General features: G+C 37.7%; 2 protein-coding genes across 5 annotated transcripts in view; one reads left to right on the forward strand and one right to left on the reverse strand.

The window, feature by feature from the left end:
• TMEM164 (transmembrane protein 164) overlaps window positions 1–22,823 on the reverse strand; it is a 386,200-nt gene that overhangs the window by 161,814 nt on the left and 201,563 nt on the right. The window lies entirely within an intron of this gene.
• Window positions 1–22,823, forward strand: part of AMMECR1 (AMMECR nuclear protein 1) — a 115,296-nt gene that overhangs the window by 87,834 nt on the left and 4,639 nt on the right. For all 4 annotated transcript variants that reach the window (XR_011446226.1, XM_070290924.1, XM_070290925.1 and 1 more), the window contains 3 exons: window positions 4,696–4,810; window positions 18,873–18,963; window positions 20,355–20,451. Coding sequence is in view for 3 of the 4 variants with exons in the window: in XM_070290924.1 (XP_070147025.1) it covers window positions 4,696–4,810; window positions 18,873–18,963; window positions 20,355–20,451 (303 nt within the window). In the remaining variant the exon portion in view is untranslated. The remainder of the gene's footprint in view (window positions 1–4,695; window positions 4,811–18,872; window positions 18,964–20,354; window positions 20,452–22,823) is intronic.

The raw sequence follows: 22,823 nt of genomic DNA on the forward strand, positions 1-22,823 counted from the left end.
AATTGAAACCCCTTGTGTAAAAAGCTGTTTTTTAAAAAAATTTTTTTAGATTAATGTTTACTTGATTTGCTTTTCTTCACCTGTCCAAACAAAGACTTTAAATTTTGGTTATTACTTCCTTGTCCTGGAAAATGATTGCTTGTAATATGAAGCCTTTCTCAGTTTGGTATCTTTCCACTGGTTAACTGATTATGGTCATCAGTGTTTTAGACAGCAAAAGAATGAATGAATGAGTGAGTGAATGACTAGCTATCTAGACTCACAAATAATTTCTGTTGCATGCTCTGTTGTTTGTGATGAGCCTTTCCATATCTAAGGCTTTGTCTCTTTTCAGCTGTCGTTTTTCCCCTCATAGTTTCCAGGTACTGTCACAAACCATGTGATTCTTTGATAGCTAAGCTCCTAATACTTTTTTTTTAATGTTCATTTTCATTAAAGTGCTATTTAACATTAGATATTAACTTTGACAGATGTTAATGCTGCTTCTCAATTAGGTGGAATGTATTCTTGGGAAGATGCCACTTTGAATTGAATATATTTGAATTTGGTATTGAATCAAACTGTTGTTTAAACCTTAGCCATCCATCATATGGGTGATGGAGCAGCCAACAGATTTTTGTACATAAGTGTTTTTTTTCCTAGCAATATTTAAACATTAGAAAATGGCTTCCTATTGTAACAAAGAGAACTTCATACAAATTTACTACAAGATCTTTTTCTTTGTCAGCTCTTTAAATTGGCACATACTACTTTGGTATAAAATGCTTTCCATGGACAGTATTAATATTTACAAATCCTTTTTGCCCCTGCAGATTTCCAGTAGACAGGACATCTAGCTCTATTTACCCTTTGGCTACTAGTGAATGCTGTTACATTATTATTTATCTTTTTTAGGCAGAGGCACTGCAGGTATGAGATCAGAATTGCCTAGTAAGGCAAGCATTTTGTTTTCAAATGAAAAAAAAAACCCTCATAATCCTGTCAAAAGTAGCAACTAAGGAGTGGATATTAGAAAGAATTGTGAACTTGCATCAGAGAATCTGGGTTGTCCCCCTACTTGTGTTACTGACTAGCTGGGTCAACCTCGAGTAAGTCACTGCCTGACTCCCCATAGCATATTGTCTCTAAAGGCTCAGCTTCCACATCGCATATTCTATATACAAAAGGGAGCAGGGCCAAGAGAAGCTGAACTTCTTGTTTATCAGCCATCTACCCCAGTCTAGCAGCTCTGAGCTAGTCTCCAGCCGCATTTTTTCATCTTTTTAATAATCCCTTAAATCCTCGCTAGGCTTTCATTGCTAGTTCTTTTCCCTAGGAATTTGCATTTAGAGATACTGAGGGCTTCCTGCCTTTTGGAATTTGTCTATGCGCATGAATTTAATGAAAAGTTACCGATGAAAAATGCAAGAATTAAAAGTCTTGTTTGAATGAGTGTTTCTGTAAAATCAGACTGTTTACATCATAATTAACATACCTTTATTAGTTCAGTGTTTTGAGTGTCATATAGCAAGGCATGATTGTTATTTTCTCTTACTAGCCATGCTAGCATTCTCCCACTCACTCTTTGATCTAAACATTTTTTTTTTAAGTCCCTGGTGAGTGAGCAATAGACTCCATATCACAAGGAAAGCTTCCTAGCCTGGTCCCCAGTTGCACTTGAAAATTTTGTTGATTTGAAATAGTTTGAATTGTACTAAGCTAAAATATACCTTTCCTGGTTTGCTAGGAAATAAAATAATAACCTGCCTCAGAGTGTTGAGAAATTAACTGTATGGCAACTTCAACATGTGTATTTTTTAAGTATATATGAAAGCTAGAGCTAGATACACAAATCTCTTCATTAAAGGAGAACTAGTACTATAATGAAAAAGGCAGACAGTAAGAAGTGTTGGTGAGGATGTAGGGATATTGGAACCCTGTACATTGCTGGTGGGAATGTACAGCCACTATGGGAAACTATTTGTTGGTTCCTCAAAAAGTTACACAGAATTCCATGTGACGCAGCAATTCGGCTCCTAGGTATCTACCCAAGAAAAATGAAAACATTACTTTCCACAAAAAACTCATACATGAATATTCATAGCAGCATTATTCACAGTGGCCCAAAAGCAGAAATAACCCAAATGTCCTTCAACAGATAAATGGAAAACAAAAATGTAATATATCTATAGGATTGAATATTATTGTGCAGTTAAAAGGATGATGTGCTTTTACAAAACGTATTAAGGTGATGAACCCGCCTGCCAATTCAGGAGACATAAGAGACAAGGGTTTGATCCCTGGGTTGTGAAGATCCTCTGGAGGAGGGCATGGCAATCCACTCTAGTATTCTTGCCTGGAGAATCCCATGGACAGAGGAGCCTGGCGGGCTACAGTCAATGGGATTGCAAAGAGTAAGACATGACTGAGCGACTAACACATACCAATACATGCTGCAAAATGGATAAAACCTCAACAACATTATCCCAAGTGAAAGAAGCCAGACACAAATGGTCACATCGTGTGTGATTCCACTTATATAAAATGTCCAGAACAGGCAAATCCATAGAGACAGAAAATAGATTAGTGCTTGCCAAGAGCTGGGGGGACTGACTCCTAACAGGTAAAGCGTTTCTTTGTGGTGTGATGAAATATTTTAAAATTGGATGGGGTAATGATTGTACAATTCTGAATATACTAAAAATCATTGAATTGTGTACATTGAAAGGGTGAATTTTATGGTATGTGAATTGTATGTCAATAAAGCTGTTTCATAGGAAAAACATTAGCAACTATATTACTATAATTATTTGAAATTATAAAAGTGTATTTAAATTACATTTCTCCCAGGGGCTGGGAGGAGGGAAGAATGGGGAGTTAGTGTTTGTTGGGTACCTTGTTTCAACTGGGCAAAATGAAAAAAGTTCTGGAGATGCATAGATGGATGGTGGTGGTGGTTGTATAAGTGAATGTATTTAAGCCCAGAGAAATAAACACTTAAAAGTGGTTAAAACGGTAATTTTTATGTTTTTTATATTTCACCACAATAAACTCTAGAACCCTAAAAATAATATTTTATGTTACTCTAATGTATAAGGCTTTTTACCCTCTCTTTTTCTTTTTCTTTTCAAAAGGAAAACTGAAAGTGTGAAAGTTTGGATTTTTATGCATGGGATTCTTCTGTTTTTACAACTCCTCTCCTGGGTGGGGTTGGGGGGGTGTTATACACACATCATATATGTCTTTATGTTGGCTTTGGATAAGTACTTGAAAATATTTCTTAAAAGTTTATTTGCCAGTTGGAAAATAAAAGAAGCCAACGATAGGAAATTTATGTTGTTAAATTATGAAATAGTTAAATGCTATTCTCAGAGTATGAATTATCACAGATTTCCTGATTTTCTTGGTTAATCTTGGCTCCTTGAATGGGGAAAACATGTATGTTCTCTGTGTAACTTCTCTTTCTATAAGCATTTTCCTCTGTATGGCAGGATAGAACAAGCACCACAATGTATCGAAAATACTTAACAAACATAGGGGTATATTTGTACAATACAGTGAGTGAGTTTCTGAATGCAAAGGAAGGAATGGAAAAAAGAAAATCCAGCAATGAGGAAGTTACTGAAAAATGAATTTAATTATTTCCAAAGGTCATGGAACTTTGTTATGACCCAAGCAGTTTGTAGGCTCTAAGTTTGTAACCTCTAAGGATTAATCTGTGAAAACATTTTCTAAGCCTGGCTCTGCTATACAGGACATTTGAAGATCGACAGCGCAAATGCCATTAATATAGGAGGCAATCAGAGGTGTGTTTGTTTTCTTGACGAGGAAGTGGTTTCTTTTAAAAGTACAGGAACACACAGCCTGTGTGTGTGTGTCTTTGTCTTTTCTGTCTATTCTACTGTTGCAGGAAGAATTATGATCTTCCAACATTTTTGTCCTTTACAGTGAGGTTTTTCTAGAATTTGGCACTGTGGTGCACTACCCTTGATTACAGGATTGAATCAGAGTTGATGTACTCAGAAATCCATTGATGTGATTAATGGTCTCCTAATCATAATTTTATCTCCTAAGATTAGCCCTATTTTCTGAAGTTTCACAGTTTTTGAGTAGAATCTTGAATTCTTCTTTAGAAGGGGCCTGAAATCTTTGTACTTTTAGTCCATAATTTGCATGATAATTTTCATTTTCTTTGATTTCTTTTGCTTGAAGAAAATAACATTTTTACCTTTTTTTCAACTTTTTATATGTTGTTCTATGGTAACTGTCCAATGTAGTGTGAACCTTTCTTTTTAACAACATGAAATATATATATATATATATATATATTTTTTTTTTCCCCTACCAGTGCTAGATACAGAATTCTTCCCCTAAGTTTCCACTGCTTTGGTTTTTATTCTCCTCAAAAATCAAATAAAATATTGTCAAATTCTACAAGTAGCAAGGAAGTATACAAGGAAATGACTATATAGGAAATGTAATTGATCATTCACTCTTTACAATTGAATCAGTCACAGGATTGGCTAGTAAATCTGCTGAATGCACAAAAATAACTTCTAAAACCTTTGGAGTGCTTGAATGCATTTGGAGATTTTGGCACCTTTCTCACCTTACTGATTTTTTAAGAAATTCTTACCTTTTTCAAATGATTGTCTGCATTTGAAACTAGGAACTCATATCTTGTGACTGTTGTAATATTCACTTTGTTTTCAACAGTGCCCTTAAAGATAGCCGTTTTCCCCCAATGACAAGGGATGAGCTGCCACGGCTGTTCTGCTCAGTGTCTCTGCTCACTAACTTCGAAGACGTCTGTGATTATTTGGACTGGGAGGTAAGACAATAGAGAATTTTTAAAGAAAAAGGACGGTAACTCCTGAGTAATTGTTTAAAAATTAGGCCCAAGATAACTCTTTTGTAATGGAGATGGAGATAACATGGATAAATAAACCTCACAGCTGATCAATGAAATGTGAGTGAAGGAGTTTTTCTTTTTTTTTTTTTTTTAAGGCAAAGTACCTTATGTTGTTTAAATACCCCAAACTAAATTTGCTCTTCATTTTTATCCTATTAACTTCACTACAGCACCTCATAAAAGCTGTTAACAAGTAGTAAGCAGGATTGATTAGAATTTATTTCTCCTCTCTGGTATGACTGCCACCAGTTAGGTAGTCAGAGGATGTATCACAGTAACAAGCAGCAAAAGGGTTAGGATAATATACCAGTTGGGGAAATCAGCTCATGGATAATAATGGGGTGTTGGTTAACTACAGGTAAATCATGCTAATTCATTCTTGGCTACCTTAATCTATGTACTTGCACACACTAACAAGTAAGAGTATATCTAGGGTATCTCTGTGCATTACAATTATCATAGTAGCCTATATTGATCATCTTTTTGTTCTTCTTTAGTATGTGGGGTTGAGTTGTTAAGAAACTTCAGATTCTCACCATGATTTGTTTTGGTGGTTGGGTGGTGTTAGTTGAGTGTATATCTATGAAATTTTACACTTGAACATACCCATGTTACCTGACTGCTTACTGTATTCCAGGCATGTGCCTCATGCATGTAAGTGCTGAGATTTGGTCCCTGCCATAAACATCTTATAGTCTAATAGCAGAGAAAAGAATTATACACAAGTACAAAGAAATTAAGTGGCATAAGAATGAAGCAGTGGGAATTCAGTGATACACAGAGCATTCATGTGCACACAGATACTCATAAATGATTTGACTGTATCATCATGATATAACATGTTTAATTCTACTGCCTTGTTAGAATGACTATCCCCCATGGTAACTGAGATATTTTTCTCTGTGGACAGGCTGCTTTCTTGACAGTTAATTTTATTTTTGGCTTCCCCCTCACTCCTTGTGATACCCTGGACAATTTACTCCACTGTGTTTCAGTTTTCCACATACAGAAAAAAAGACATTTATAAAGTTCTTAATCTTCATCGAAAAAAATCTCCATGATATAAATATTGTTGTTATTCGAGAGCTATTCTAAAAATTCTTCAGAGTAGGATGAAACAGTTCCTTTCTGGGGTTTGTGGTAGGGTTTCTTTGAGCATTATTAGAATATGAAACCATCTTAAGATTTTTTTGTAAAGGAAAAAGTAAAATTTGTTGATAGTGTTGATCCTGGCAAAGTTGGAATGTGAAAACCTTTTATAGAATTAAAATATTCCAGTTGATCCTTTTCTATAAGTTTTATTGTTCCTATTTGAATTTTTCTTAAAGAGATATCTACCGGTATTATAGAAATACCTCAGTACCTTATTTTTAAGTGATCCCAAATCATATTCCTTACTTATTAACAAATATTACAGTTTGGTTCGTTCTTATTGTTTTAAGAGTACTGCTTCCTCTTCTCTAGCTAGACTTATATTTCTGCTTTCTGAATCACAGGGCGCTATGTGTGTATTGGTAGGGATGGGAGTGATAATAGCAGAAAAAACCTGAGATCCAGGGGGTGATTGGGCTACAAAAACATTCCTAACTTTACTTGCAGCCACTGAGTTGGAAGTATAGTTCAGAAAGGGTGCAGAAGTGTGCACGTGTGACATGTACATGAATGTTTATTGCATAAATGTGTGTGCATATGTTCTAGGGGAAGGAAAAATGGGAAAAGCCAACAGTTGCTAAATAGGTCTGGGTAAGCACACCATCATCTTCTTTAGCCCACATCGAGTAGTGTCTACAACTAAAATGAACCTAGATATTATTGGGCTTGTATGTTCATGAGATATATTATCTTTCTGTTGGGAGGGTGAGAGGTAAAGCACTTAAGAATTGGTACTGTACTCTCTTAGGGTGTATTCATCCTCTCTGATTACCATCTGCCAGTTTGAATTTCTAGAAGATTCTATATGCTTCTACTTGGCATTATATATTTAATATAGCCCTCAAAGTTTAAATATTGATGTCTATTTAGTGATGCTTTTCTGTTAAAGAAGGAACAAAACATATACATATATTTTTGTACTTTAATATATAAGCATTAGAAAGTGACTTAGGTACTGTTAGAATAGCTATGCTAAGAGGAAAAGACTGTCATTTGTCAGTTACTTCATCATAGTTTAAAGTATTCAGCATCAGAGAAATTTGTTCCCAAAGAATAAGGATGAACATTACATTTTTAGAAAGAATGTGATTTGGCTTTTAAAAAAATGTACCATAATCAGTATTATAAGGATTATCCTTAACAATTCTGAAAAAAGCATTGCTACTTTAAACACAGAATGCCAAAGTTGAATTAAAGAAATTTTTTAAAAAGCGTATGTCAATAACCTTCCTCTGCTAGGTATATCCTCCAAAGAAATGAAAACAGATGTTGAAACAAAAACTTGTACATGAATGTTCATAGCAGCACTATTCACAATAGCCAAAAGGTGGAAAACAAACGTCTCTCAACAGATGACTGGATAAAATGCATTATAGCCATAGAATTGAATATTATTCAGCCATAAAACAAATGAAGGACTGATACATGCTGCAACAGGAACGAGCCTTGGAAACATTATGCTAAGTGAAAAGAGCCAGGCACAAAGGCCACATCCTGTATGATTCTGTTTATAAGAAATATCCAGAATGGGCAAATCCAGGAAGATAGACAGCAGATAGTGCTTGCCAGGGGTTTGGGGGGAGGGTATGAATGGGGAATGACTACCTAATGGGTACAAGGTTTTCACTGGAGGTGATGAAAAACTTCTGAAACTGGATAGATTGTTGTATAACATTATAAATGTACTTAATGCCACCTATTTTGTACACTTTCAAGTGGATAAAATGGTAAATTTTATGTGTATTTTATCATATAAAAAGGTACATATGCACATGCATATATATGTATATATTTTAAACTACTGTCCACAATAATATAGTAATTCTAAAAAGAATAAAACTTTGAAAATTCAAAAAATGTAAAGAAAGAGCTGCAAGCCATTTGGAATTATACCATTCTGAGATAACTGTTAATATTTTGGAATTCTTTCTCTTAATTCTTTTTGTATCTTTGTATCAATAAATCTACATATTTGTTTATGTAACTGAGATTGTATTAAATTTATAGTCACTATTAAAAAGATTATAGGGAGTTTGTTTATGGTTTATCTTTGTATATATGTTAATTATTTTTTGTGGAGTTCCTTTATGAGGAGTCAGTCTATATTAGGAAGGTATACATTTCGCTTTGAGGAATTTCACACTGTCAAATAAGTATTAGCTTTTCTTCTAGGAATGAACTATCCTATTCACCATAAGTATCTAATTTTAACCTGTAATACAAAGTACTATGTATGTTTATACCAGAGGGGGAAACAGGAGATGATTACAGAAATTCAGTGGAGAATTTTTAAGTCAGGGATCGATCTGTAATGAGTATGTTTTATATAAGCAGAAGTCTCAAACATAGGGCTTTTCTGGTGGACGTACAGTTTGAGAGTTGACCCCCGCTGGTGAAGCATGTTACTGCAGTAGAATTCCTAATTAAAAGGACAAAAATGCCCAGATCAAAGTAGGAAGAGGGCAAAGTCTAGAAGTCCCCAGGGATAGAGTTAGGTAACTTCAACAACAAGAAAGACATACCTATGGTCATGAGGATGAGGGACGTGACCAGCGGTAATAGACACCTAATTTTCAAATGATCAGGAACAAGTAAACTGCCACAGGGCTGGCAGTCACTCTCTTCTTCAGCCAAGGTTTTTAACTCAGCCTATTTGGGATCTCTCTTTTGGTAACATGTCTCTAATTTTATGAGACATTTAGTAGGAAAATAGGACTTACATCAGACTTTTAGAGGCTAGAATGCTTCTATCTGATAATGTGAAGAATGCATGATAAGTGGTTTCACAAGTGGATGTAACTAATTTTCAAGTCACACATTTGAATTCACATTTCAAATTCACATTTGCCTGTTGAACTGACAAAATGATCAGTAATGCTTCTGTCTGTTATATTTCCTCAAAATAGTAATTATACACTTAAAATGAAAGTGTCTACAGGTAGCCTTTCAAGGAATCTGCATAGTCATTAAAAACAACAAAACCAGCCACCAAAGGCTTGAAAGACAAATTGGAATAGTGTTCCCTCCCTTCTGAGAATTGCTGATCACTGCCCACATCATGATCTACTTACTGCCCTGATAAGTATGAGAAGAGTGAGGAGTGATTGATCTGGGCGGGGGTGGGGGTGGGTGGGTAGGTGGGTAATAATTAACTGGTAAGTTGAAATACCTACCTGCAAGGGTAACATGGTTGTTAAATGAGGAAAATTATATCTCTAGGGAGATATCTGAAGTGATCTGCCTTGTGTTTGAACACAAAAACTTATCATCATTATTCTGTATTCTTCAATTGACAACACTCTTAGAGTTCTGAGTGGCAGGATGGCTGACAGACATGGCACTTTAGAAAGGGGAAAAAAAAAGAGCTTATGCAGCATGTTGGAGTCCTCTGAAATGATAGCGAGCCTAGAACTTGTGTAGTTACACTGTTTGGGAGCCATGTTTCCTTTTAAAGATCTGGAAGAAGATAAAACCAGTGGCATCATACTCCCTAGAGTTTGACTCAAGGGGTGATTCTAGGTGAGTCATCTACTAGCTGCTCATTTTCAGGACTATGTAAATGAATAAGCCTTCTGTTTGTAGAAGAACTTGTGTAGCAAGTTATGCTACCAGTGATCCTGTGGGGAACTGATGTAGCAATTTGCTGACAGATATCAAAATATTTTATAAATTGTAGTCGGGCATCTTTTATCTCTGCTTTAGAGACAAGGTCATTTTGAAGGCATGAGGAAGACATGTTTTCTGTATTCTGAAGTAGACCCATATATCATATTTCAATAGATTACTGATACTGTCACAAACCATAAGGCACTTTTTGCTATATGCAGCTTCCTGAATCACTGACATCTCACCTGTGTATACAGTTGTCACTTGTGGTCCTAAGGCAGACGGAATCAACCCGTCCTGGGTGGGCCTGGCCCGCATGATTCTTACGTGGTACCAAAAATCTGTCCCCACACTATAAAGGTGGACCTCAAGTCCCTCCTAGTCTTACTCTGTCCCCAAAGTGCCCAAGTTTGTTGAACTCTTAGTACCCAGAGAACTGTACTTCACTTTAAAAAGCAAGCTCCAAAGCACACCTCTTAAATGATCTCAACTCCATTTCTGACGTGTTCAGTTGCAGTTAATAATAGGGAACTTTTGTAGCAGCCTTCATGAGAGTAAACAGATGAGATGAATAAATCAGCTACCATCATTATCTCGCATATATATTTTTTAGAAGTTCATGTTCTTTTTTTCACCCTGTCTCCCCACTTAAAGGTTTTACATTTTTCTGGCTCCTATTAATGTTCCACTGAAAACAGTGTTTCCATTCATACGCAGATGATTAGCATGACTCACGAAGTCACCAAGTGAAATAACTTCTAGTGGTATATGTTCTGTCAACCCCAGGCCCTTGCTTATTTTTCCCAACTATGATAGACACTGTGTTTTGTTTCTCTTCTAACCTAAGATTTCTGCCTTTAAAAAAAAAAATACATAGGCTTCATCTATCTAAGAAAATGTTTTTCACAGTATTTTCTCAGGCACCTTGAGGTGGTTGTGTAAGATGTCACTATCATTAGGATAATTTAGTCTCCATCCTGATGCTCTGCTTTGAATGTTTTTTCAAGTGCTGTAGAACATTGGGAAAGGAATGCTTCACACTTCCTGGCCATCTAGAAAGAATTTGCTGTGAGTCAACAATTCAACGTATCAGAAGCCTAGTGAGGAAGCAAGCCGAACAAAGTAAAGTAACCTCTAGAAGGTGATTTAATGCATAAAATTTTCTATTAGCTATTGATACTGTTAGTGAGATGGGCTGCTGTAGTCTGTTGTCAGGCCTCCTCCATTTGCTTCCAGCTTCCCTCCCAGGGCATAGTTTGGTGCGGGGAATTTTTTCCTGCTTCTTCCCTCAAATCCACAAACTCTTCCAGCCCTTTTCTTGTAGTAGTTCCCATTCAACTACTCTTTCCTGTACAGGTTGCCTCTGTGTGTGTATCCCTAGCATCTGATAAAAAGAGAGTGCTGAATTGTGGAAGTGAGGGGACTTGGGTTCTCTTCCTAACTGCCACTACCCAGCTTGCTACCCTTTTTGGACCTCCATTTCCTCACCAGGAAGTTGGAAGAGTTGGACTAGATAATTCCTAAGGTCTCTCTGGATGCTGACAGAGTGTGACGCTGTGACACCGGTTTTAAAAATGGCTTATTTTGTTTTACATCCAGGGAATGAATGAATGCTAGCCATTGAGAAGTCATAAAAGGTCCCTAACTTTTAAAATGGCCATTACCAACTTAAAGTAGGCAACAAAGTTAAAGATTGTCCATTTTCTAAAATTTTGCATTCTAAATTTCTTTTTCACAAAAGAATTCTCTTTAGGAAGAAGAATACTCAATTCTAAACCATAAATGCTTCTACTTTATTATTGCATCATACTCTAAATCAACATTATTGGTATAAATCTAAATTAAGCAAATATATTAGGGACTGATTATTCACTTTACAAATAGATATTTTCATTTGCAGAAGGACACCCTATAGGGTTTCTTTACTGTCTCCCTCATGACTTTAAGATTAATTTATTTACATAAGTTCAAGCCATATGTAACTTTTTAGGAACAAATCTCTTTTGTAGAAACTGAGTAAAAAACCATACTGAGTCAGGTACTCAGTGTATGTACAGTTCTAATGTGTATAAGATTGTTCTCAGTTTCTTACCAGGGAAACAACATTTTTATATTGAGTTACATTTTCAAGAGGTGTTTTTCCCCTCAGCCTTTGAAAAGCAAACTAAAGCAGATCTCTAGATTTTTTTTTAAAATTTATAACTTTAGTTTCCTTGTCTGTAAATTCACTCCCTTCCTCATCCCCTTTTAAAAAATGGTAGGAATGCATTTTTCCAACTTTTGACGAAAAGCAGGCTTTTTATTTAAAGGTCACCTGTGTTGCCTGAGCTTTCCTTGGAAAGCTTCAGGATGTTCAATTTTTAAGGAATGCTCATTATAATTAATCATTACAGAGAATGGGCTTTTTCCCCCTTAATTGCACTCTGAGCTGTCACTTGTTCCCTGCAAAACGTTAGAATAAGAACAGTTTCTTTCATTGCAAATGATGTATAAACATGTTTGGCTTTTCAAAGCACCTCTTCATTAACTATGCTTTATTTAAAATTTAGCTAATTATTTAAAAGTTCATGGAGATGATTATTAGCTAGTCCAGGTATTTTCCAGGCAAGAGTTCTGGAGTGGGTTGCCATTTCCTTCTTCAGGGGATCTTCCTGACCCAGAGATCAAACCCAGGTCTCCTGCATTGCAGGCAGATGCTTTACCCTCTGAGCCACCAGGGAAGCCCCAGGTATTTTAGAGCTATGCATTTGCTATGTGTTTGCCATTAGTTAAAATAAATGTTATCAGATTGTTGTTCAGTGGCCTTTGTGAAATAAATTGGCAGCTTTATGTTCCTGATAGACAAGATGTCTCAGTCTCCTACATGAATCAAAATTGGCAGTAATTGGTCTTTTGGTAAGCTCTGTAAAAGCCAAGAATTGGTCCATGGAGACTGAACTAATTTCTAAGCTGCTGCTGCTAAGTCACTTCAGTCGTGTCCGACTCTGTGCAACCCCATAGTCAGCAGCCCACCAGGCTCCCCCGTCCCTGGGATTCTCCAGGCAAGAACACTGGAGTGGGTTGCCATTTCCTTCTCCAATGTATGAAAGTGAAAAGTGAAAGTGAAGTCACTCAGTCGTGTCTGACTCTTGGCGACCCCATGGACTGCAACCTACCAGGCTCCTCCGTCCATGGGATTTTCCAGGCAAGAGTACTGGAGTGGGGCGCCATCACCTTCTCCGAATTTCTAAGCTAAAGATGTCTAATTTGCAGAGATTTTAGAAAAGAACAATACATATGTATTTTGATCAAGGAGACCTTTGCAGGTGTTTTTACAAAATAACAACAGGGTGGGGGGAAACCATCAGCTGAGGTGGAGGGTGCAGTAGAGTTTTTAAGGTAGAATATACTAAAAGGTTACTTGTGCCTAAGTGAAGGCTTTGCAATCAATTACCTTTTTTGTTTACTTTTGTAATATTTTTTACAAAGACAACTAAGGGAACTGGTCAGATAATGGATAAAAACAGCCTAATAACAGTCCTTGGTGACATTTCAGTTGGTTCAAGAGAAGGTTATTTTTTAAGTGTCATGAAGGCAAGAGCTGCCCCTAGATAGTACGAGGATTATACATCATCTTTAGTTTCTCCTGTATAATTTTCAAAAGGGATGATTTTTGTAATATGCATGTACTATTCTTACAAATTTTTAAAAATCCATGTTTATAATTTTTAAAGTTCACAGAAGTAAAAGTTACTGAGAAGAAAAACCCTGAACTGCAGCAACACTATTTTTAAAATTTATTATTTGGCCAGATTCTGAAGTGTTCATTGTTAACCATTAAGTGTTAACTATCAATCAGATGGGCATTTTCAAAGCTTCAGACTTAACTTCTGAAATTGATGGGTAGAGTAAAGTGATGTGGAATCACAACTTTGGGAATTTGATGGGCAGGTTGGAACAATATGTAGTTGACTTTTTTTTTGTAGTCAACATTATCAGGATTGGGGGAAATGATTCATTAGGATCAGTACAAATTGTCATCAGCCCTTATGATGAAAATGCTAATTTTTCTTGCCCAAATAAGAATTATTCTTGGTGGACAACCAAGTTTGGTGAATTTGCCTCTTTTATGTGGAATTTGCTTTCACTGGGGAGAGTAAGAGTCAGTGTGAAGAAGGCTGAGCTGGGGATGAGGCAAAAGGTGTACTGTCAGGCTGTGAGTTGAATGAGTTGAAGGTGCTGCGTTGTGGATTTTGTGCTTTCAGGCAAAATATCACTTGTGGCTTTATCCTAAAAATAGCAGAAACACCAGACTCTGGGTCAGACCTGTAGTTTGTTTGTTTGTTTGTTTGTTTCTGTCCGTGGTGCCATGGGTTGTTTTGTGAGAGAGCCCATGAGAGAGCCTCGTGTGTCTCCTATGATGCTAGCCTCTAAAGCTTAGGGGCTATGCCAAACATCCTGAGCTCCTCTCTTTAGGAACATAGTCCTTTCATTCAGTTCAATGGAACTGGCACACTGAGCCTGGCAGGTCAGTCTTATGTGAATGACCAGCGACTGGCTGCTTTGTTAACTGCAGAGCCTGTTTTGCCAAATGATATCAGCAATGAAGCTGTGTCAGACAACCTCTGATTCTTTGACCTCCCAATATTTTTTATTTTATTCAAGGTGAACCCACTGAAGATCAGTGGAATGAAGCTATGGCCATACCATTCATTACAGGGAGAACCCAACATTTGGTTCTGAAAATGGGGAAGAGTGGGACTAACAGGGACATTTGCTAAGACAGGATGAACCTGAGGAAGTAAATTGGTTTTGTTGGCCAGGATGTGATCAGGGGCAGATTTAGCTTTAAGGGTCAGGATGTGTAGGTAATTGTGGACCCAAATGGTCCAAGGCTTGCATGGAGCCTGCACCACTTAGCCAGATCACATTTTATACTCACTGATGCTTTTAGCCAGATGACTCTCTGTCCTGTTTCAGCATATCCGGATTGTTGGCTCGCTGATTAGGCTCACAAGTAAAAGCAAGACCCTTTTGTAGTGCTGCTAGTGGATTATAGGGTATTTTAGACATTGACTATGCAATTGTACAGGGCATAATATGGACCGTGTATTATAATGAAGACGGGAGAGGGCACTTTTTTTTTTAATGCTCCTGTGTTGAGAGTCACTGCATTAGGGGGTAATAGTTTTCAGTGAAGCCACATTTCTAACAAGGGGTGAGATAACGAGGATAAATGAAATCTGCAGTCTAGAAGCTTCATTTTAGCCATTATTTATAATCTCTTCTCCTACCAAACCATTTTACTATGTAGCAAAATTGATTAATTTACACGTATCTCTTTTCCCTGTGCCCACATGCTCTCTGATAGAGGAATGAACAAATAGAGAAATATACAAGAGAGGAAAGAGGATGAGGCCGAGGCCAGGGGGAGTTGGGGATGCATAATCCCCACACTGAATAATCAACTCCAGAATAATCAAGATATATTTTAGGGTCCTAACATTCATCTTGATATTTAATCATTCTGGGCCATATTGAAAACAAAAGATTGTATAATAGCATTAATAAAAATCACTTGCTGTAGAAAGGTTCAGAATAAATATAGCTTTCTTTTTAACATGAAATAGGAATCTGTTGAACTGCTCTTCATGTTCTATCACAGCACACACAGATACAGCTCTGTTTAATTCCATATCCTCTTATCTATAAGTCCTACATTTAATTTACTACCATTCCAGTTGATTTATAGCTTTGCTTAGTAAAAGTACAGCCTTGATTAAAAGGATATTATCACAGCTGATGGACCTTGAAAGCATTTGTCTCCCCAGACCTTCTAATAGTTTTGAAAATGACCTGAAGACTCCAATAAGGCTAGATTTTGCGTGTCTCCAGTTTTTGCTCACCTGGCTGTACTTTTAGGCGGTGGTGGTTAAGGGTGTTGAGTGACATAGTTTTCCCATATGCTAACTCCCTATATATCCTAAGAAATGGAAAGTTGCTGTGATAGTGTTTTCAAGCAAGTTTGCTTCAAGGACTCCAAGACCCCTAAGTCAGTTGCCCTCTTATCTAGTTGATCACTGCAGCTAGAGCCTTTGTCTCCTGGGATGCTGCTGGCCCAAAGGATTCTCCAGTCTGTTGAAGGGAGGAAGTATTCAATTATTGTACATGAGGGTTACATTTTAGAGTTACAGCTGTGACAGATGCCTCCTTCCAACAATGCAGAATTAGTTTTGGTGCTCATTTCAGTGGAGATGACTTAATTTGCAAGGCCAGTGATTTTCCCAGGTTAGCCAGATTTGGTCATTCTCCACAGCAGGCCGTTTTCCACTCTCCTGTTTTGATTGTGCAGTGTGACTATTTGGTGGTGTCTGTGGTTCTGGGAGCAAGGAAAATGCTGTTGCTCAACAGGTGAAAAAAGGCTATTATACTTTGATTCTGTTCAGAACATTATTAGCATTCTCCTGATTCTACTAGTCAGAAAAAAAAAATGAGTCACTCTGGCTTTGGCTTTATATCTCTGTGGTATATAGTTTTGACATATGAAATAAGTTATTTCTCACAAAGGTATTACTTGAAAATCACCATACCTACAGTTCAATTTACAAGGGCTTTCGATTGTTCACAGAGAAGGTGATGGCACCCCACTCCAGTACTCTTGCCTGGAAAATCCCATGGATGGAGGAGCCTGGTGGGCTGCAGTCCATGGGGTCACGAAGAGTTGGACATGACTGAGCCACTTCACTTTCACTTTCATGTATTGGAGAAGGAAATGGCAACCCACTCCAGTGTTCTTGCCTGGAGAATCTCAGGGACGGGGGAGTCTGGTGGGCTGCCGTCTAGGGGTTGCACAGAGTCAGACACGACTGAAGTGAGTTAGGATTCGATTGTTCAGAATCATAGGAACACGAAAAAAAGAGTTAAAAATTGTAAATGTGGTACTGATTGAAAATGGGAAAATTTTGATATTTTTTTATATTTAATTTGATGGTGGGGCCTCCTCGAAATACAAAAGTAAATCAGTTTTATTCATGAATAATTTTTATTTTGGTCAACATGCCCTTCCAGTTTGGTCTTACCGTCTTCATATCTATATATCTATATATAATCTTTATTAACATATCATTCACGTACCATACAATTGGTCTTACCTCTTTTCATTTTTAAATTCCTAGGTTTCAAAATCTCTGAAATTTTTTTGAAAAGCACAGAATGTACTCTATGAAGAAAAGATTTATGTGTAAATCACCTCCAATTTGCCTGAATCATTTTTGTTTTTCAATACTTAGCCACAGTTTGTCGGCTCTAGACTGATTATTAAAGGTTATCTAGTTAACTCAGAATAAAAATCACTTGGGGAGTTATTCTTTTTACAAACTGTACCTACGAACCGCTTGAAATTCTGATAAACTTTGCAGCCCCCAGCCCCACCCCAGACCAATTAAACAGTACTGATTGAATCCAACATTCTCATTTCACAGATAGGGAAACACTCTTCCTCTCACAGTTTTGATGAGACACCTTAATAAACACCAAAATTCTTTTCAATTTTAACATGACGGGTTTTTGATAAATTGAATTGAAGATGCAGAATTCACCTCAGTGAATGATAGCAGCATAAATTATTTATACCGTATGTTTTTAAAAACAAATTATGAAGGATCTGATATTGTTCAAGGAAAAAATTTCAAAGTCACTGATCAGAAAGTCAGTATACAGAAACTGTTGCAAATTTGTCATTGTCTCAATATTTTGTCAGGCACTGGGGAGATTAGTAGATGTCCTTTATCCTGGAAATGCCTGATAGCTAAGCACTCAAATGTCTTTTCAGCTGTCCATGGTCATTTCCCACAGGGGATGGGAGGCGTTATTGTGTTAGTTTTTAAACAGCTGCCTTGATTGCATTTTCAGCAGAAGGATATTCATAAGAATACTGATATTAGATAGAAAAAATAGCCACAGAGGTAGGCTTTAATAAAAAACATAAACTTCTCAGAAGATCTGACAGGCTCTAATGGATGGATGTGTGAAGACCTGGGGAAAAAAACAAAATGGCTTTTCCAGAGGACTTCTTATTCCTGAAAAACTGAGAAATTTCAGGCTAAGTGCAGAAGAAGCAAAAGGCCTTTACATCCATACAGATGAATGGATGTAACCAGCTGTTCTGCAAAGAAGCCTCTTTGGTAAAAATGTTTACCTGGTCTTAACATCTTCCCTCCTGGACAACCTTAAATTCCACCTAGGAACCCTTGATCTATAGCAGCCATACATTTGGGAAAGCAGAATGGAGTTTGTTATACTTTGAAATGTCATTATCAATGTATATAAAGAATATAAGAACTTTGTATGGTCTTTAGCTCTATGTACTATTCTATGTGACATATGACCAGAAAGGACAGATTCCTTTTGATTGAATGCTAATCGAACAAAAAGTATATAATGTTCTTAAAACAGTAGCAAGAAATTGTCCTTTGCTTAAGAGACTACCTTTTTTAGGGCATCATCAAAAGTTTGTCTGTTTCACATAATAAAGTTATAGTGGTCTCTGGGTTAGTATATAAGAAACTGTGTGAAAATGCCCTGCCTCAAGGTAATTTGAAATTTTACTGCTCTTAGATTTGGCAGGAGTGTTGTAGATAGACAGGGTTTGCTACAGGCACACTTCAAGCCATAATACATTTTTTTCAGACATAATGGGTGACGATGCAGGATCTGGTTGTTAGATTTTTCTGTCTTATCTGTGTTTGTTTATCCACATCTAATCAAGGTTTCAAAGAGACTAGACAGTTTGGGAAGGGAGTCAGCTACCCCACAAGTTCTGGAACTCAGTCTGAAATGGTGTTTGCCCCTGAAAGCAGGATGGTTGTTTGCTGTCTCTCTGAAGTGGGTTCCCTTGGTCTAGTTCCTTACTGGCATGAGCTACAACTTGGGGGTGGGGGCAGGATGCTTGCCATTGATTGTCTTATTCTACACACAGCCCCAGAGTGGTGGTCCCAGTTCCAAAGAGAATGGCATACATAATCTGGTGCATGTTGGGCACGTGTAAATCAACATTTTCAGTCTCCATGGCCATGATACTGGCCTTCAATCTCCAAAGTCAGTGTTTTGGAAAGAGAAGAGATATGCCTTTCCAAAAAGCAAGGGGAAAGGAAAAAAAAACTGCATTCTCTGAAAGTTAAATTATAACTTTTTCTTTTTTTCCTATGAAGAAGACTGTACTAATAAAACTGCCCATTTCTTTCAGGTGGGTGTACATGGCATTAGAATAGAATTCATCAATGAAAAAGGATCAAAACGCACCGCCACCTATCTACCGGAGGTTGCAAAGGAGCAAGGTCATTGCTGTACTTTATTTTATACCATCTGGTGAAGAATTTGAACAAATAAAGTAAAATGTGCTATCTGACCTTGCAGTTATATCTGATAATTGATCACTGTCAGATAATAAGAAATGATTCTTCTATCACTGCCACTGCAATGTCTGTCTGAAATGGGTGAATTACACAGAAGTTGAATCTCTGTACTAAAGTTTGACAGCAAAAACATTAAAAAATAAACTTTCAAAAAAGGAAAGATTTGTAAAAGTTTGGGCTTTTAGGCAATGGTTTGCTGTAAATTTGATGTGCCACTTTCCCATATTCCACTGTGCTATAGCCTTATGGCATAATAAACAAGTCTTTTGTTTGATGGTCAGCCACACACTTCATTGTCATTATCAAATGTTTCCTTAGGTGGTTGCCGTTACTCATTCTGCTACTATTAAGACTGTTAAGTTTCCCGTGAAGATTAGGAGCATTGAGAATCAATGAACTATTATAGTGTTTTATTTGTTCCTCATCAACAAATGTTTTTTGACTTTACATACATAGCACAAAGCTTTAGGAACTACCAGTGTAACCCAAAATACATTTCACTCTAGTATCTTGTCCTTTCTAGCCACTATTAAATTATAATTTCATGTTAGTTGAAATGAATATCTCTTCTTTATCTCATGGAGCTTTTCTTCTCATCAGAAAGCACGGGTAATTTGGTTTCACCATATCTGTTTAATATAAATGTGATATAGAACTGAAAAACTTAGTAGTTAACCCCCAAATGAGTTATTAGTCTTTAAAGCAGCTCTCTGAAGATTTATTGGGGTTACTTTTGAAATTTTCTTAGTTCTGTAGTTCTGCTGACTCTGTAGAGCATACATGAGCTTGAGGGCCTGGGGTATGAATGTACATCCTGTGTCAGAACCCACAAAAATGCCTTTGAATGCTGCACACAGATACACATGATTGACTCCAGAAGATACCATTAGAAATGGCAATTACCATGAGTTGGTGTGGGACTCCTATGTCCTACTGAGTTGGCTCAATGAGTCTTTTCCCTCCCTTTTAAAGATGTCACCGTTAGAGGAGAGTACAGTGTTTATGATTTGTTGCTGAGACACCCCTGAGAAGTTACTGCTGGCCTCTTAGGCTCTGTGTCTTGGAATGTGGTTGAGATAAAGAAGCCAGTGTTGTGAGCCAGCAGGGATCGCTAAAATTGAAGGTGTGCCATGGTATACCTGAGTATATACAGGGTGAAATCTTAGCCCTTCTGTGTGCCTGTTTTTAGGACCAAAGGGGTTGATAGCAGTTGGTGACAGTGATAGCTGACCTCTACAAAGTCATTTTGTATTTAACCAAAGGTGCTTATTACATGTGCTTGACTGGTATTTTATCTGGTCTACTCTCCACAGGATGGGACCACATTCAGACCATAGACTCCTTACTGAGAAAAGGAGGATACAAAGCTCCAATTACGAATGAATTCAGGAAAACCATAAAACTGACCAGGTACAGAAAGCACTGTCTAGTGCAGGGCTGACTGATATATTTTGATGTGCATACCTGTAACCTTGTGTAATCTTTTCTCTAACTATACTTGCTGCTTTTTTCTGAAACAGAGTGAAATGAATGGCAGGGCCATTCTGAGGGTGGATACAGTGGAACTCTGCTCAACAGTAAAGCCTCTATGCTGTATGAGCCCATCCTTCCCATCTTAGCTCTGTGTGATTAGTCTGGCTTTGTTAAAGCAAGCCTTCTGAGCCTTTAGACTGCGTTATTGAAGAAAGTTACCTGAGTTTTTTGGTCAGCTTTTGACATGCCTTAGCAGGACCGCAAGATCCTGATAAGCAGCCCTCAAATTTGAATTTCACTTTAGAATCTTGGCAGTGACAGAAAGCTAGCTGAAAAAAACACAATTAAGCTAGACTCACAGATGCTGAATGAATTTCTGCAAGGGCTCATAGGTGTACTGACTTAAAAAAAGGAAAGTATCAAACATTTTAGGAAAATGGGTTGCTGTTTCCATTTCTTTTAATTCTCTAAAACCACACTGAATGCCTATAGTCTAAAAATGAGGTATTCTCAGCTCTGAGGAGTTACAGTCTAGGAGAATAGAAGGGCATGTGCAAAAATAATTATTAATAGAAGGCAAAATATGATGGATGGTATGAGATCATAGAGTAGGGAAAGAGGAATTCCAAGAGGGGGTTGTGAATAACAGAAAATTTCAAAGAGGAAGTAGATTGGAGGCTGAGTATAAGAATTCTACTCATTGAAGAATGAGTAGAATATTTGACAGGTGGGGAGAGTCGGGGAGGAAAGGGGTTAACTTAAAGAGAACTTTCTGAGGGGCGTCCCAAGTGGTGTAGTGGTAAAGCATCCACCTGCCAATGCGGGAGACGTATTATATGCAGGTTCGATCCCTGGGTTGGGAAGATCCCCTGGAGGAGGAAATGGCAACCTACTCTAGTGTTCTTGCTCGGATAGTCCCCTGGACAGAGGAGCCTGGCAGGGTACAGTCCATGGGGTTGCAGAGTCAAGACACAACTGAAGGAGCTGAACATCAGTGTACATAGAGAAGGAGGTCACCAGGGAGAATATGGCCCAGAAGGCAGAGAGAAAGAAGTTTAAACTCGACTGTAGGCAATAGTAGCCACTGACGGGTTTTGAACAGATGGATTTGAAATGTAAAATTAGAATTGGAAACAGGAAAATTAGGAGACATTTCTATTATCTAAGAATATGTGGCAGCAATCTAAAGAAGGTGAAATGGGAGCCTTAAGAGCTGTGGCCATGGGATGGCATGAAAGGAAGGAAAAGAAAATATTGTGGAAAAAAATAAAAGGACTTAGTCATCATTCAGGAGTAGGGAAGAAGAGCAAGTCAAGGCTTTTATCTAAATAAAAGGGACCAAGGCAGTCCCGTTGACCAAGACATGGACCACATTGAGGAGTTCCATTTATGCACTGATTCTGGATTTTAAGTGCTTCCTGGGATAACTGTATAGAAATGTCCAATAGGTCACTGAAAATGTACATGTGTAGAGCTCATGGCTAGAGGTGGTGATTTGGGATCATCTGCAAAGACAACATACTTGAAGCTGTGAGGCAAAGGTTCACTGAACTGGGACAGAGCATAGGGACAAAGGAACTGAAGGGAGAAATGTAGGAACCTCTTACAAGGCACAAGGGTAGGATGAGTGATCAGAGAGATAAGGAGCAGTCCAAGAGGTAAGGGGAGCACCAGGGGAGTCTGAAGTTACAGAACGCAAGGCACAGAGAGCTTCCAAAAGGGAGTGGTGAGAAGTATCCTAATGGAGAGGTAGAAAACACATGACTCTTCTGAGAAGTGTGGCAATGAAAAGAAAAAGGAAAAAAAAAAGATGGGGAAAGAGGATTGAGATACCACAATCAAGACACGTTTTGTGTTGCTGCTGTTTTCCCTTAATGGCAAAACCTGAGACCTGTGGACAGAAGGAAAAGAATGGTAAAAGAAAACCGATGGAGGATCCCAGAAGAAAAAGTAGTCAAGTGAATGAAATGTATACATGACAGTAATAGACTGGCTTTCCTCTGTTCTTTCCTGTTAGCAAACTGGAGCCGAGAGGGCAATACAATTTCTAGAACAATTTAAACGAGGAGTGAAAGTGTTCATTGCTCAGTCGTGTCTGACTCTTTGCGACCCCATGGCCTATAGCCTACCGGGCTCCTCTGTCCATGGGATTTCCCAGGCAAGAATACTAGAGTGGGTTGCCATTTCCTTCTCCAGGGGATCTTCTCAACCAAGAGATTGAATCCAGGTCTCCTGCGTTGCAAGCAGATTCTTTACCATCTGAGCCTCCAAGGAAGCCCTAAACAAGGAGTAGTAGAATGCAGAGTCCT

The sequence above is a fragment of the Ovis canadensis genome, chromosome X (assembly GCF_042477335.2).
Source record: "Ovis canadensis isolate MfBH-ARS-UI-01 breed Bighorn chromosome X, ARS-UI_OviCan_v2, whole genome shotgun sequence".
In the NCBI taxonomy this organism is placed as follows: Eukaryota; Metazoa; Chordata; class Mammalia; order Artiodactyla; family Bovidae; genus Ovis; species Ovis canadensis.